Source organism: Mastigoproctus giganteus, chromosome 10 (genome assembly GCF_048544385.1).
Source record: "Mastigoproctus giganteus isolate SK-2022 chromosome 10, ASM4854438v1, whole genome shotgun sequence".
NCBI classification, from domain to species: Eukaryota; Metazoa; Arthropoda; class Arachnida; order Uropygi; family Thelyphonidae; genus Mastigoproctus; species Mastigoproctus giganteus.
The window spans coordinates 204,467,157-204,483,817 of NC_143584.1; the positions used below are offsets into that span (position 1 = coordinate 204,467,157).

The window sequence follows — 16,661 nt, forward strand, 5'->3', positions numbered from 1 at the left end:
GCGGTCCTACCAAATGTGGTACCTGCGAAGGCATATTGTAGTTGGGTTCAAAAAGGTTCAACATTGGTTGTTTTCATCGACATGGGAAGAAAGTGCCAACAGGAGTAAGCATTTATCTTTTCTCTGATACAATAAACGTGGCATAGGTGATATCAATTTTAGATTTATGGATACCAGTAGAAATTTGGATTTGATAGATTTTTTGGAGACACCAATGAGACAGTTCACCCAGTTACAAATATAAATAGCGGACTGGAGTCCAGGAGCAATCGTTTTAAAAGAAGCCAACAAGAAGGTCTTCGTTTACCGTACTGAATGGATTATTCTAAGTAACACTTTCGCTGCTGGATTTTTCCGACAACCTTTTCGACCTCGGATTGAGTCAATCTGGATTGGAGAGGGCAGAGATATTTTAGGACTTTCTTTTCTTTATGACTGAATTAGTTAGCCTTCCGAGAGGGTTGCTTGACAAAAATATCCAGTTTTTATTCTGTCAAATTGGAAGAAAAAAAGATCTAAAAGCAGGGGTGGTTCCCCTCCAGGTGGATTTAAAGCTCGATGCCATATATTTACGTAATGAAGCAGTGAAAATTCCCACACAGCAACAAAATTTCTAGAGTGCACAACTTTCACGCAAAGAGAACTTCTATTTAGAAAAGCTGCTATTAAACTACGATTTACTTCGAAAACGCTTCATGCAAAGCCTTAAGCAAGAACAAAACACTTCCAATATTGTTAAAAGAAGTTAAATATAAATAAATATATATAAAATTATAAACTCATGCGCATCCATCTATATATATACATCATATTTGCAGAACCTATGATAAGGATCGTAACTGCTGTTCCAAATTTATTTAATCGTTTTGTGGGTGGGGGAGGAAACAGTGAGGACTGTAGACTCAGAAATTGATCTATAACCTCCTCAGAGACCGATGAAACATAATCTGAAAATCTGGTGTTAACCAATTTTCGAGTAAGACTCGAACATCCAAACTAATATCGATTTCGGTGGTTGGGAGGAAGGGGGTCTTTTGTGAGAGTATAATGGTTTCGCCACTTGGCACTTGTTTCAAGTGGTCTCGATTCGAATCCCGTCAATGACTGGAGGAATCTCCAAAGGTTTCTCCAATCGGAGTTGTAGGTGGCCAGTCACAGGCAGAGGAAGTAGGACATAATACACAACAGAGCAATATGGTCACCAATGCTTCTAATACCCAAAAACAACAACGACAACTATGGGGGGGGGGGAGGTATATCGAATTGGAATTGATTCCCTAACACTCTCCCAAGGATTAACAGAGCATACTCTGAAAATTTGGTAACTATCAGCTTTCTCCTTATTAAGCAGTGTCTAAAGATACATTTATGTAGAGAGATGCATGTAATTTGAAATTAAAAAAAAAAAAAAACCTAATACCATTGGTCCGAATTTAGTGAAATTTTGAGTTGCCCCAAAGATTTTTCTGAAAAACCCAAATATAAAATTTCATGAAAATCCATTCACTGGAAGTCAAGTTGTTACAAACGGGTGGACAGATCTGTCCACATGAAATTTGACTTACGGATGGACACGATGAAGATAACAGACACTTCTTTAGGCATCTGCGAACGCGCCTAAAAATGATGGAAGATGAAGGTTGGAGGTGTGAGGAGTAGAGCAGAAGAGGGTGTGGGTTTGGAAAGGAAATCTGGGATAGAAAAAAAAGATAATACATGGAAACAGGTAGAGAGGTTAGTATATAGACTTCTTACCTTGTTGGGTTACGATTGTAGTTCCTTTCACTGTAACCACCATCTGGGCCTCACGACCCTCGTCCGTCAAGGACACAGAAGCTCCTTCTGGACTGAGGTCAAAGGTCAAGGATGTTATTTTACCAGTAGGCTTCACGACGTCGGTTAGTCGGCCATTTTCATCGTAGAGGTAGAAGAACGATCTGCCAGCGGCGTCCGAACGACTCGTCAGAAGTCCGAGAGCCTCGTACTCGAATTTAATTTCCAGGCTATTGGGATCGACAATAGTTTCCAGTAATCCTTGCTTTGTTACTTGAACGCGACACTTCTGACCTCTGGCGGTTTCGATGGTGTGGAGACTGTTTCCCGAGTCCCTCAGGTAGGCAACCTTGTTACCCGAGGCATCTGTGACGGCATTCAACTTGCCGAAACTGGTGTTGACGTTGTAGAGGAAAGTGTAGACCGTCTTGCCCGTGAGAATGCTTTTGGTCATTGTGTGCTGGCCGTACTTGTTGAACACGTACACCTCGTGATTGTCAGGGTGGGCTATCTGGAACTCGAGCTGATCGTCGGGTTGGGGTAAATAAGGCACGGCGGACAAGATGCGGAGGCTGCCTTGATCAGCTATGTGGACAACTCCGTCACTAGTTACAGTCAGGGAGGAGACGGAAAATAGTTTGGTAGCCATGGCAAGGGACCCTTCCTCTTCAACGGCGCATGTGTTGTTTCCCTCGAATAAACAGCCGTTCTCTTTGCCAGCGAAATGCAAAAGTTCACCCTCCGGGGTCAACTTACGGATTCGATTGACGTTGTTTGTGTCGATTTCGGCAATGTACATTTCTCCTGTGGGGCCAAAGGTGAAACTGATGAGAGAGCCAAGAGCACTTTCCCCAGTCATGCGGGACTTGTGATTGGAATTGTTATTGACTTTACAATAAGCTGGCTGTCCGGCAATGGCCATTACCCGTCTGTCGTTGGTCAGCTTCAGTACCATGTGATCATCAATGAAGTAGAGAGATCCATCTAGGGGATTGATTGCCAGGTCTGTTGGCCATCGGAGTTTCACCTGTCAGAAAAAAAATATATTTACACGATGTTCGAGATAAACAGCTTTGTTTAATTTTGGTCACACGACTGTGTAAGAAATGGGAGGGATAAAAATAAAATGGTAAATTAAAATACCATACCTCTTCCAATCTGAGTGTTCCAGAACAAGGGATTGGTCTCCATTGTTTTTTGTGATGATGGTCCCCTATCAGAGTGAATATTATTCCTTGATTGTTGACAATTCGTATATTGGCTCCATCAGCGAAATACAAGGTGTTGTCAACTGCTACAGCCATGCCTGAAGTTGAATATCGAAATCACAAAAAAATAAATAAATAAAGTGTAAGTAATTGCATGTTGATGTAAATCTTTTTAAATCTTTGTAATTCTACCAGAAACCATTTTTGTAAAAGAATGGTTTTCGATTGGCAAAACCAACTACATAAGAAGAAATTACCACAATCTTATTTACAATGCATCAGCAACAACATAAACATATTAAATCATTAGCCATCTAGTTTTAAAAATTTCTACCAGCCATCCCCCCCCCCCACTCTTATGGGTAGCACAGTTGGTAGAACTGCCGTCCTCCCCACACCCACAACGTGGCTGAGTTAGTTGGCCTCAGCGAGGCCTCAGCATGACAGCATGATTTTTTCTCCCGGAAACACGAGATTTTCATCCAGCAAACAGAAAATCGACCTCAGAACAGCAGTTTACAGACAATATACACGGAGCAACATGCTCTTAGTTGCCGATGCCCTTAAAATCCAATAACAACAAGACATCCCCCCCATGTTAATTTTATAAACATTGGAAACCATTCATACCATAATAACCATGATTTCAATAACAAAAGCTTCAGTTATTGACCTTTATTTAGGGGAACTTAAGGGGAAGAAAAAAAAGTTCAGAAAGGGAAGGACAGATTTAATTCCAAAATCATTCCCTTATGTATCGCCGCACTCCATCACACGCACAATGCCAAAAGTAGAAGAAATGGAGGCAGAGGACAAACCAAGGTTAAACACTTTTTGTTATGAAATATTCAAGTCCATAACAACAAGCACTTTACACTTTTGTACGTGAAAGCCTGCCAGCACAATAGAAATTGTTCTTAATTTCTATGAAAGGCGCTACAGATATGTTGAGAGAGAGAGAGAAAGAATCAATGAGCAGGGAGAACAAAGCAAAGGTTGATTAGCATTTTTAACTTTCCACTTCTCCCGGCAACGATGGCTTGGATTAATTTGTAAGTTTTAGAATCCATCTTCATGTATGAATGCAGGAAGAAAAGATGCCATTTGAAGGAATACTTACGATAGTTTCGCTCAATTTATTAAAATAAAATCAGCAGGAAGAGGATTCAATTTATTTCCATCCTTTGAACGGCGCAGAATCTATAGTATTGAGTTTTCAGGTGGCGCCGTGGACTGACACCAGGCGCCTCGTCGGCCGAGCCTAGCTACCAGTGCTTGTTTACCGGAAAAGATGGAACATAACTCAGCTTTGTCAGGTTTGTTAAAAAAAAAGAAAGAAAGAAAGAAAGTGTCCTTTTAGAAAGAGACTTCAAGGTAATGGGAAGGTCAAACTAAGTAACTATCAGAGAAGAGGGTAAATTAATGTTCAAAAGTCCAATGTTTAGCTTCAAAACAAACTTTGAAAGATCACAATGCCTATTTGGTGTCCAAATGCCCTTAAAAAAAGTGTAAAAGGTCCACCCACCGAAAATTAGCTGAGTTTTTCTAATTAATACTTATCTATTTATTACACACTAGATGTTCCATGAAGTTATTAAGTTAGAAGAAGTAAAAATTATTCCCAAAAGTGGAAACACCACTTTTAATAATGGACCATATTTAACATTTCTATAAATGGATACAGTAGGTTTTTTGGAAAATTGCCAAAACTAATTTTTAAGAGCATTTCTGTTGCTGCTTTTTTGACTGTCTTCTGCCATTGTGTTCGTCTGTTGGTCTTTATATTTGAATCTTCTGCCAGAAAATCTGTTGCGTAACTTGAGATGATTTTTATCTCGGTATGCAACAGTTTAAGAATTTTGACTTAACAAGATGATATATTAAGAAATGAGAAGAAAGGCGAATAAATGAAGAAAATATTTTAAAAAATGGCGCAGGTTTTAGCAGATAAAAAGAAATGAATCTAAAAAAAAAAAACAAAATGCTGTCAGAAAAAAATACGATTATTGCATATTCTGCTGCATAACATTCATATAAATGAAGCGCATTGCTAAATTACCTAATGTTTGACTTATGGCTAATGCTGGGGGATTGGCAAAGAAGAGGAGACGCTGCGTTGGTATAATGCCAACGCATATTATGCGCATGTAAATGTAAACCACCAAGCGTGAAAGGTGCTGCTATAAATTTGATGCCTCTGTCGCCTCCCCTTACAAATATACGTATAGTTCATTCAGCGTAAGGTGATCTCCAAGACTGTTCCATTTTACCCTGGAAAGGATATACAGGTTGTTTGATATAACCACGATTGTGCAGTCTATTTTATCATTATTATTTTTTTATAAATACATCTTCTTTGTCCTTAAAATAAACAAAAGAAACTAATTTATAAAATTATCCTTAAAAAATTTAGTTTTTAGCAAAGCAAAATTTGAATTATTACAGTGCAGTAATTCTAATAATTTCAATTCACCTTTAGGGTAAGCGAGTCTTGCTTCTAGAGCGGGTCTTCCATCACCACATTTGTCCTTGTCCCTCGGAAGGCACCTCTCTCCATTTCCAACAACTACATCGAAATTCGAATCGGGATCTTCAACTTTATCCAGAGAGTGGACCCTTAAGATTTTATGATGTTCGGGAGCCGATATATACAAATGACCATCAGTTGGACTTAGAGTCAGGTGATATTGATTCGTGACGTCCGATGTCCTAAATTAGTAAAAATGGAGTATTTCTAAATTTTTATCATTCTTTTAATTAATAATTACACGGAAGACTTATTACATCATCCAAATGATGTAATTAAAGCAGTCTGTTGTAATGAGTTCCTTACTCAATTTGGTTTTGGTTCCTTGCTCAATTCAGTGGTGCGTTATACCTTCATGAGGCTCAAGGCAAAATGGAATTTGGGGACCCCATCTAAAGATGGGTCCCCCAAATTCCATTCCAAGGCAGTCGTTATTTTTTCAATTAACTCAACTATTTAGGGAAGAACTAAATATAAAATTTTATCAAAATCGGTAAAACCATTTTTGAAAAAAAACATTCCATCATTCATAATTTTCAAAATCTTCAAGTAAAGTTCATTGACCTTGACAGATAAAAAGTTCAGTTTCCGTTAAAAATCATCACTTATTAAAAAAAAAAAAAGCCGAGTTTTTGAAACATTGATTTTGTGGGCCTCCTCTGATCGGGGGCCATAGGCACATGTCTTTTTTGTCTATAGGATAACGCGCCACTGGTTTTATTTAATATAATATTCAGATTATTATTGTTTTAAAAGCGCAATCGAAAGTGCAGTGTATTTTCTTAATTTTAAAATTTATTTTCAGACATGTCCTGAATTTGTGCTGTTATTCCTGATAGAGATGTTTTTTTTAAATCCTAAACCCTAGCTTTAGTTTTTCATTTCCTTAAACGGACAAACCGACCCCTGATGATTTAGGCACTTGCAGACGAAATTCACACATAACCCGCAAAGGAGATGGCAGTGGGAAACCACTCTCCTATCATTCTCCCTCCCAGGAGTACCGTGATGCATTTCATCAAGGTCATAAGAAGATCGATATGGCGATAACAAGTTTCGCTACACCAAAACTCCGTTTAGCAAATGATAAATTTTCTTTTTTGGTCGCGCAGTCTCTCTCTCTCTTTCTTCTTCTTTTTTTCTGCACAAATGTGTTTAATAATGAACGCCACGAGCCTTTTCCAGACACATAAAAATTTCTACACCCAAGATATCCTATATTTGATTTGTTTAGCAGTTGTTTGAGTAGAGATTATAATAAAGATCGATAGATGGCGCCACGCAAGCTTTAAATAGCCACCCTTTTAACACTTACAAATTAAAAACAATAACGCATACAAACAGCCCAAAAAAAAAAAAAAAAAAAAATTAAATTATACGTTTTTGATGAGCTTCTATTTGTAGATTCGTGCTCGGTTCCATCGAATTTGTTGTGTTGATCCCATTTCTCAAATTAAACTCGTTAATTGTGATCTGCTTACCAAAATGAAAGTCTAAAAAAACTAAGCAAATGAATCTTGTCATTCCATCATTCAAGTTGGCAACGTGCCAACTCTTCGAACAAGACAAAAAGACCGAAATTGAAATTATCTTTTGGTGTCATTTTTATGCGAATTGGTGGCGCTATTGCTTTAGAAAGAGAAGGAAAACGCCTAAAATAAGCGAAAAATATCCAGTTAAATTAAATGAGTGAAAGTAATAGGACAAAACTGTAAGAACATTAAGCCTTACGACGTAACCAAAAGGATTTTTATTTGTCCCAAAGAAAAAAAAAAAAAATCCACGAACTTAATGGAGACAAGAGGTTAGAGAACCACTTGGAGACTCGTCCCTATTTGTTATAATGGGGGTGATTGTATTTGTAACGACCACACTTTTCCAACACGAAGAAATATAACTGGGCAGTAACATTAAGATGACAATTAGTTCGCATAATCCTCCGATATTGCGAAGGCAGCTGCATCGTTCTAAGTTTCCAGTTCGGTAAACGCCGTAGCCTATCAGCAATGTATCATTAGCTCCACCGCCCTGCATTAGATAAAGTGGCCCATCGATCACCCCCTTCTGCCTTCCCCCAACCTCACCCTTATGTATACAAGGTGTACGCTCTGGTTGATGATTCGCTATTACTTTGTAATGTATTGTCATTGTCAAAAAAAAGCTTTTATTAGTAGGTAGCGCCATTTTTTACATATGACAATTTGTACTCGGGGCCACCAATTGTTTACCGTTAAGATTGCGCACCGTGTACGAGGGTACACGCATTTAATGACCCGAAACTAGAGAATTCCAAACTTGTAGGACAATTTAATTATATTACATTTTAATAAATGTTCCTGGTGGAATCGGCAAAGAGGCAGGTGATTCACTCGGAGAAATAAAGCGCGAATAGTTGTGACCAGAATAATTGTAGGGGGTAAGAATGGAATGTTCGCGATTCTTCTAGAATTACAACCTTTCAGCATTTGCTGGCGTAAGTGTGTGCTCGGCTCCAATAGCTGTGTTTCAAGGAGAAACACCCTTCGCAAGGGATATTTAAATTATAAGGTGGTAGTAAGAGGTGATGAATTGATGTCCAATCTGTCCGCTCTCTGTGGTCTGTATTTTAAACGTGTCGGAGATATTTTGGGGTTACAAATAACAGGATTTATCAGTTGTTCGGCGTTCGCTAGTGGTATATTTGTGTCACTCCACCATGGACTTTTCCATCATTTAGTTTGAAGCGCTGCTTATCGGAAAGGGATACGGAATTTTGGTGTGACTTTAGTGCTCAGCAGTTTTATGATTATTATTATCGCTTGTTTGGACAGTAATTTTGGGGGATGGGGGGGAGTAGGACGGGTTGAGAAAATTGGGCAAAAACCCTCCGTGGTGGATAAAAAAAAATTTAGTGGTAAATGTTCTTTTTAACAGATTTTTTTTTATCCTAAAACAAATTGAGAATTGGAGATTTCTGCTAGGCGTTAAAAAGTTGTGTATGCATTCTTTCATGGATTTTTATGAACACAAGAAAAAGTCCGTTGTACGCACGCGCGCATGCACAGGCAATTATTTTATTTTTGTGCTTCCGTTTAATTTTATAGATTTTTTTACGCGTATTCGCATATATCTTCACCATGTCTGTCCGTCCACATGTAATAACTCGACTTCCAGTGGATGGATTTTTATTAAATTTTATATTTGGCTCTTTTAGGACGATTTGTGAGGCCATTCTAATTTCATTAAACTCAGACTAATAGAAATTCTCCAATTATCCTCTTTTATTTCATACGTGTCAAATACGATATGTATAAAAAAGCTATCCAATGTAGTTGAAGCATTGGGATATTATGTTTTTATCGTGCATTCATTGGAGGCATAAATGAATAATATGGATGCGCAGACAAGAAATGTTTTCGGTTTGCGCATATGAATCTGGAGGAGTTCGTTTTATTGTTATCAGTTTACTAAATATATAAATCATGAGTTATTACTATTTGCTTCTTACGTTGATGTTCAGAACACTGTGCGCACTCTAGACGTGGCGTTTAATATAGCATTTTTAATAGATTTTCATTCTGAACGAATTAAAAAAATATTAGGTTAATTAGGTTAGTTTATTAGGTAAATATTAGGTTAATTAGGTCAATCACAGCCGATATTATGGAGGGCGCATCCCTGTTCTGAAGTTTTACCGCTTATTATAATAACCACAACAGAAACGTGAAGTACGCATTATCTTTTAATTGTTATTAAAACCCAGGAAGATATAAGTAAAGTGAATTACAAAAATGTTGGCTGCAAACTACGATCTGAGACACGTTTTACTATTTATGTACAGTGATGTGAAAACAATTACTTTTATGTATTATTAGTTAATTAATCGGTAACAAGATAATTATTTATTTACTTTCACTTCATAAAGAAAAGGGAAAAAAAATGAAGAAATAAAAATCGATCAAAATCTCCCGAAATGACAATGCGTACATTAATTCCAGTTAAATTCATTCACTCCAAAAATATTTAATTCTCGATTTTCATATTTAGAGAATTGTTTAGACATCACTAATTAGGTGAAAGAAGCCGATTGTTTTAAAACTGCATTCTTATTTTCTAAAAAAAATAAAGAAAAAAAAATTTCACCAAACCTATCATTTACCTTTCCAAATTTAGAAGCTTTAGAAATATAATGGAGCACGCGCATGCATTTCCGGTTACGATAATCTCTTTCTGGACTCCATAATGGCGTTCGTTATTTATTCCCACAATTGACGATTATAGTCTTTTGTGAACAGCACTTGGGGAATTAAGCCTTACCAACAACATGGGACCAAAGCATATGTTGGGATTTTTACAATGGTTAACGGCTTGTCTCTGAAGATTATTACAAATGAGAAATTTTATGGAACTTGTTTTATCTATTGGGACATACTTTCGACAATGCACAACACTTCATTACTCCACAATTTCCAAGTAAAATGTGCATGTCCCAAATACTCACTACCAGTCCAATATTTGTAAAGTTTCAGTGCAAAATAACTGTTGCAACTTCTGGGAATATTCGAAGACTTAGTGTTGGGTTTCCCCTTGGGATAGCATTTTATATAATAAATAATTTCTGTTATCCTGCAAACGATAAATTGGTAAATCTTCAGTACAAGGTACCCATGTATCTTTGCGACAATGAGTGATAGGCAGGTCTAGCTATGCCCACTGCTTCGCAGTGATTGGAAGATCTAGTTCTGGGATGAAAATTGCTTCCCGATTTTAAACCAGTGGCCAAAGGGGATAATCGGGTAAATTTTACCCCTTTGCTGCTGAAGACCTGCTAGACCTGCCTATCACTTATTGTCGCAAAGATCCATGGGTAAGAATATTGTACTGAAGATTAACCGATAAATTAATCATTATGTTCGTATTGAAGCAACCGAAATCGAAAATTCACAAGAGATGATACATTGCCGGTTTACTTCCTAAGTAACGAACTCCCAACCTGTGACATCGAGGGCTGGCAAACAGCTTTTTAAGATAAACAATAATATAAAATACAAATGGATGAATGCTGTAGATAGTTTAGCGTCCATTCTAATAGTCCATTGTACTGTGCCTTTGTGGAAAGTTTACAAATCCTTGGTAAGATACCATAGCTATCCATAGTCCAGTCTAAATTCCTCTAGAATCTAGAGGAATTGAGACTGAACTGAGATTAATGTAGAGGAGTTAACCCTTAAAATTCTAGTCGCCATTTTGAATTTCTTAGTCGCCATTGGCAACCAGGCAACTGGATTTGTCGAGTCCCATGTATTAGTAACAAACTGTTATCTAATATAAAAATGAAAACAGAATGTGTCATTTTGGAATTCAAAGTTAGAGATACCCAAAGAAATTCCATACATCTATTCACGATAGCAGGAGAAGCATGTCTTTCAACGTAGGAGTATTCCCAAAATACATAATTTTTCTTTTGGGGGTTAAAAAGTATCGAGGAATATTTTGTTATGTGATAATGAACTCTTTAAACAAAAGTTTTGTATTTTTAGTTAGCTATGTACCAAACTTGTAAGTTTACTTTCTTAATTTTAATAGCTACTGAATAGAAATTTATTCAGACATCTTTTCTCTTTATCTAAGTGAGCGCTTATAATAGTAACATAATGATGTATGTACAGCTAATGATGTACAGCTTTCAATTTTAGCATTTCTTTTATATTTAAATATATTTTTTGAGTGGGGGATTTAAATTGCGTTTTGGGGATACCTTATCCACCTCGTGTGCTCCACTGAGTATGTTTAAGTAAATCAATACGTTGTGACAGCCCTGTCTTTCGAATTTGCATCTACGTAACTGAGAAAACAAATGATTCTTTGTTTGGGATGTTGACACTGACTCCGCCCACTCGTTTGTTGGGCAACGTCCACTCATACCAAAAGGGGAGGAGTAGACATCCGAGAGGATAATTGTTGGAAGTTCCTCGTTGGTTTCCTCACTAGCTGGACTTAGGTTTCCTTTGTTCTTATTTCGTTTCATATTCTCCAATGTCTCCTTTGCAATAGCGATTCTCCTTAGGGTAAAGGAGCGAACGAACATGAAATAATGTTCCATTTAACTTATTGATCTGTCCGTTTTTATAGACGTCCTCTTGTGAAGAATTTAATTTCTATTACTGCAGTCATGTTAAATACAAATCAATATTACGGAAGTTGCATTTTCTGTCACTCAATGAATAATTCAAAGCACGCATACGGACATGTTAAAGCGTGTGTTGTATACGCCTCCTTCCTTGTAAACATGCATTGTCTTTAATCACCAGCTTAACATGTCTCATGCGTGCAGATTATTCAATGCTTGAAAGGAAATGAAACTTTTAATAATATTAATCTGTATTTAACTTATTTACAGAAACAGAAGTGGAACTGCCTTCACTGTTGGGTTCCGCGTCTCAGATTCCTTAGTTTCTACGATATTGAAGACTCTTAAGTTCTCACAAATGACTGGTGATTGTGCTAGAGAGAAAACCCAAATGCAATTATTCGTTTATTTAATTAAAGTACTTATTCATCTATAAACAGCTACAAAAACTGATTATTTGATTATTTCGATCTCCTTGGTCTCTAGGGCAACTGCAAGTGGTCCCGAAGAAGACTTCAGGTCAACTTGATTGGTTAACGTCTATCAATATTCTTCATTTAGGGTGGCAAATTTTATTTCGCCTACTAGCAGCACATAGGGTCACTCGCCACTGGTCTCCTTGAAACCGATTCCAGGCTTCTTTTGGAACTGCTAATAGTTCCTGGGTCGCATTCCAAATGATTTCCTCAATTGTTGCCCACATGTGACTTTTCTAGAGACAGTGATGGTCTTCGTCGCTGTGGTCTCCCATCTTACTACATTGCCTTATCAAATTATTTTTGATAAACGAGCACCCAATGCGAGTACCTAAATCTAAATGAAATCGCAGGTCATTTAGTAATTTATCCCTTTTCTCACGAGAGGCGAGATTGGTAGTGCGCTTGTAGAATCTACAGTTGTAGAAGAACAAGGCTGGAAGAAGATCTTCCAAAAGCGAAGCCGAGGACGATTGAAACAAAAATCAATAGGTAGCATAAAATCACAGACACCTTTAATGATGAACGGAAGTACTCTTATTAACCAGCACCACATACAGGAATAAAAACAAACTCATTCTAAAATCCGAAACCAACATCGAAATCCCCCTAGTGACAAATGGAAAAGTATCATGTGTAATGTTGTCCGAGGCTCTCCTTTCATGACGTTTACCATCGATGAGCTCATATTTTCACTAAAGGAAGATCACTTTTAGGCTTTCAATTTAGTACCTTAATAAAATTACCCCATGATGAAATGGTAGTTAAATTGGTTCAAGTTACGAATCACCCCCCCAAAAAACCCACATATATTACCAAGTGGTTATATTATTGTGGCTCACGGTTAGAGTTACATTATTAGCCATTCTTTGTAAAAAAAAAAGGTTAGGTGTAAAGGGAAATTGCTGCAGTAGATTAAAAATATATAAATAAATAAAAATAATAATTATTATAATAAAGAAACCAAATAGTTGGGCTTTTCATGTACCCGATATCAGTTTTGTGGAGGACTAGATCGTATAAACGTGATCAGTTTCAGACAGGAGGACCCTGCCGCACAAAACCTGTCAAGGGCGAAAAACATTTTTATCATGTTGCAAGGGAACGTCCCACTGGGGCTTATGATCGAATGGTTCCAATGTGGCTTGACCACTTAGATGAAGTCAGTTTTTGGATGGATAGAAGACAATCTCAGTAAGGCATGGAAAACTTCAGCTCTTTTTGTGACACTACACACAGATTCGACCATAAAAAAATGCAATCAGAAATCCGCAATCAACTCAACGTCGGTTGTGCTTTTCCATTTTGCCCAAGGGCAATAGTTTTAACACGACTCTATCCAAAGTGAAGCTTTGGCTAAGTCAATAAATATGACTGTTATGAATGATTTGTGAGTAAGACAATAATTAATGGTAAAAATCTTTCGATAAAGTGTGGTACTTTTTTCTTTCAAGCAAATCCATGATTTTTTTTTTGTAACTTTGCGGGATTTATTTTAAACAGTTTATCAATTTGTCATGGACTAATCGCTCTAAGTTTATGTTGGGGCAGAAGTAGGGACAGTTTGAAACAGCGTTAATTAGTGTTAAAAGAATTGGACACTTTTTTTTTTTTTAAATATCAGTTGAGGAAGCTGCGTAGAAGCCAGTTTACATTGATCATATTTGAAAAATCGCTTTTTTACATACGTGTCGCTTTTAGATTTACAGCTATGACAACTCCCAAAATCCAAAATCATTACTTCCCTTAATTAAAATCGAATTAGAAGAAATTTTTAAATTTGAAAATACTCGTTGAAATTGTCTTTAAAAATCAATTGTAAGTTGGAGGTTCATCCATATTGATTCCTTTTATGTCTATTAAGTATTTAGGGTGCTTTTCCTTAACTTTCTCCGAATTTCATTTTGTATTTAATATTTTTATATAATTTCAAAAAAGAAAACAATAAAATCTTGAAATACTTACTTCATACGGAATACTGTGTATACCTGTCCATTGGGAGTAATGCGGCGTATTAGGTTAAAATCTCCCACATACACGCTGCCATCGGGACCACTGGTGAGGGCCACAGGAGCTAACAACTTGTTGTCTCGCGCCAAACCGTTGCAGTCTGGACACAGTAGGGGTCGCGGTTGGCCATTTCCCATCAGGATGGAGATCACTCTAGGCTGTTGTCTGAAATATATCGTAGCACCATCTCCTTTCTGTAGAACACCTGCAGGGATAGTTAAACAGATAACGAAACCATCGGAGAAAAATAATAATCAGTCAGTTAAAGAGATGATCGAAATAAATTTCAGAATCGTAATAAATCTCTGGACCAGAAAATATTTGGTAATGTAGTCCTTGAAAAACATTCAATCAGACTGATCAGCACCAGCATAGTATTATCGAGAAAGTAAAAGAAAGTTATCACCAAATTTGGGGATAAGGTTATGTACTGGGATGGGGTTTACATTATGTTTTCATTAGCATTTTGATTTAAGATGGCAGATAGGGTAGCGCCATCGCCAACTCGAAAATGTGGTCTGAGACTCAAATCGAAGTGAACAATCCTGAATTAAACAAAAAGTAAAGGTAATCAACACTTTGATGATCAAACTGAATTGTTTACCTTCGTGGAAATTATAGCGATGGTGAATATCGAGATTCCATCCTCCAAGCTCGGAGATGTCCATGTCGTATCCTCTGAGAGTCGTAGCCTGGACTGTCCATACAGTCTGCTGGCAGCTGTTGTACTCATAACCAACGAATACTGCAATAAAAAGTGGAAGTTATTATAGTTTCCATAAATTGCCCAAAAAAAAATAGTGCTAAGGTCTATGAACTTATTTATAATGGGTTTCTGTAACTGGAAATAAAGATATTGGTTCGGCTAGAAGAAGAAGAAGTTAAGACTAAAGAAGTCAATCTAAAATAAATATGAGAAAAAAATCTCTGGGTCTAAAGAGGAAGGTTTATTTTGTTATATGAATTGCAATTAGTACTCCACTTGTTTCATTGCAGTTGGCAAACCAAATGATGCATTGCGAAATGATATGCAAAATCACAAAAGTATACTCCATTTTATTATTAAAGGTATACACCATTTTATTATTAAAGTGTCTGTTCTAAACAGAAGTTAAATTCCATTGAAATTTATAACCGAAGCAGAAATACAAAAAGATGACTTCTGTTGCATAGCGAATGTCTCTGAGAAGGGTTTTCAAGTTTAGATGTAGAGATATCCAGATATTGATTGGTGAAAACCGTTGCCCCCGAAGCTGAGTCTGCATAAATTGCAACATACATTCCAGTGTACATTTGAATATCTGAAAAGGTAAAGAAGCCCTATATTCTGGCAGCATCTGTTACTGCCTATAAGCTTTTTGGATTCACTTTAGGCAGCGCCATCTGGAAGAAAACGTACATATTTATTTATTTATTTATATTTTAAAGGTTGGAGCCACATAAGCTTGATTTCCTTACATCATTTTGCGTACTTTTAATAAGAATCGATACATTACAATATTGCCCTTCACTCTTAACCCCACTTCTGGTGGCTGTGAAAAATTAATCCCGACTAATCCCGAAATATAAAATCTATAGAAGCCGAAAAAGAAAGAATTAAAAATTATACGCCAAAATTTTAGTAAAAAAGCAATTTATAAAACCTTCTTTAAAGTAAAGATCTGATGAATCCAAGAAGAACCGCCATGATAAGTCAAAGTGCACCAAACGGGGGGAAAAAATAAATAAAAGATAATAAAATAAAGTTAATTGTCTTGAAAGACAAGACTGCTATAGTTCCACCGAAGGAAATGACTTTTTCCAGGATAAAATGAAACGAGGGACTCCGTAAACAAAATTTCAATCTCGAACAAGACTCATTTTGAAAAATATTCGAGGAGTGCGATACGACATTTGAATTATCTATGAGCAGATAATAGTATTACCAAAGCCGAACAGGAACAGTGTGTAGTTATAATAAGATAAGTGTATCTTTTTCTTCCCGTTTTCTAGAGACCAGAGAAGGGCAGAAGTGTTTATTCCTTCTCCAGTCCAAATTACAAATCTGCATATACGTGCGTCTTTTACTGCTGTGACTAAAAACATATGCTATATTTCTCCTATATGTTTAGCAACAGTTATAAAAAATATGCATAAAGATAACTTTTCTTTTATCATTTTTACGATTGAAAATCTAGGTCTCGTTATCCTTTATTGGGAACTCTATTGGTCAAAAAGTTCATTCTCTAAAATATCATTATTCATTACAATGAAAATCTAGGTCTCATTAGCCTTAAAAATTGCCTAACATTATTACAAAAATTATTAGTTTATTGGCCCATCTACTGGCCAAAAATTTCGTTTTCTAATATATCATCATCAGCCATTTTCAATCCATGAAGGATGAGAGCCTTTCCAGTTCCTTCTGTTTTGTGAAATGGCCATCCATTTACTATCTACAAATTTTGGATTTCATCTGTCCATCTCCGTTGTTGTCTTCCAGGTTTTTTTTAGCTCCTCTTGAGTACCGTTCTGTTATTTTCTTAGTCCATCTGTCATCATGTCTTCGAGCTATGTGT

At 36.7% G+C, this 16,661-nt stretch overlaps 1 protein-coding gene across 3 annotated transcripts in view; it reads right to left on the reverse strand.

Annotated features, from left to right (window-relative positions):
* LOC150079799 (teneurin-a-like) overlaps positions 1-16,661 on the reverse strand; it is a 351,321-nt gene that overhangs the window by 27,209 nt on the left and 307,451 nt on the right. For all 3 annotated transcript variants that reach the window (XM_090383375.1, XM_090383374.1, XM_090383373.1), the window contains 5 exons: positions 14,708-14,848; positions 14,059-14,308; positions 5,455-5,690; positions 2,922-3,079; positions 1,756-2,800 (listed from right to left, as the gene is read on the reverse strand). In XM_090383375.1, coding sequence (XP_090239501.1) covers positions 1,756-2,800; positions 2,922-3,079; positions 5,455-5,690; positions 14,059-14,308; positions 14,708-14,848 — 1,830 coding nt within the window. The remainder of the gene's footprint in view (positions 1-1,755; positions 2,801-2,921; positions 3,080-5,454; positions 5,691-14,058; positions 14,309-14,707; positions 14,849-16,661) is intronic.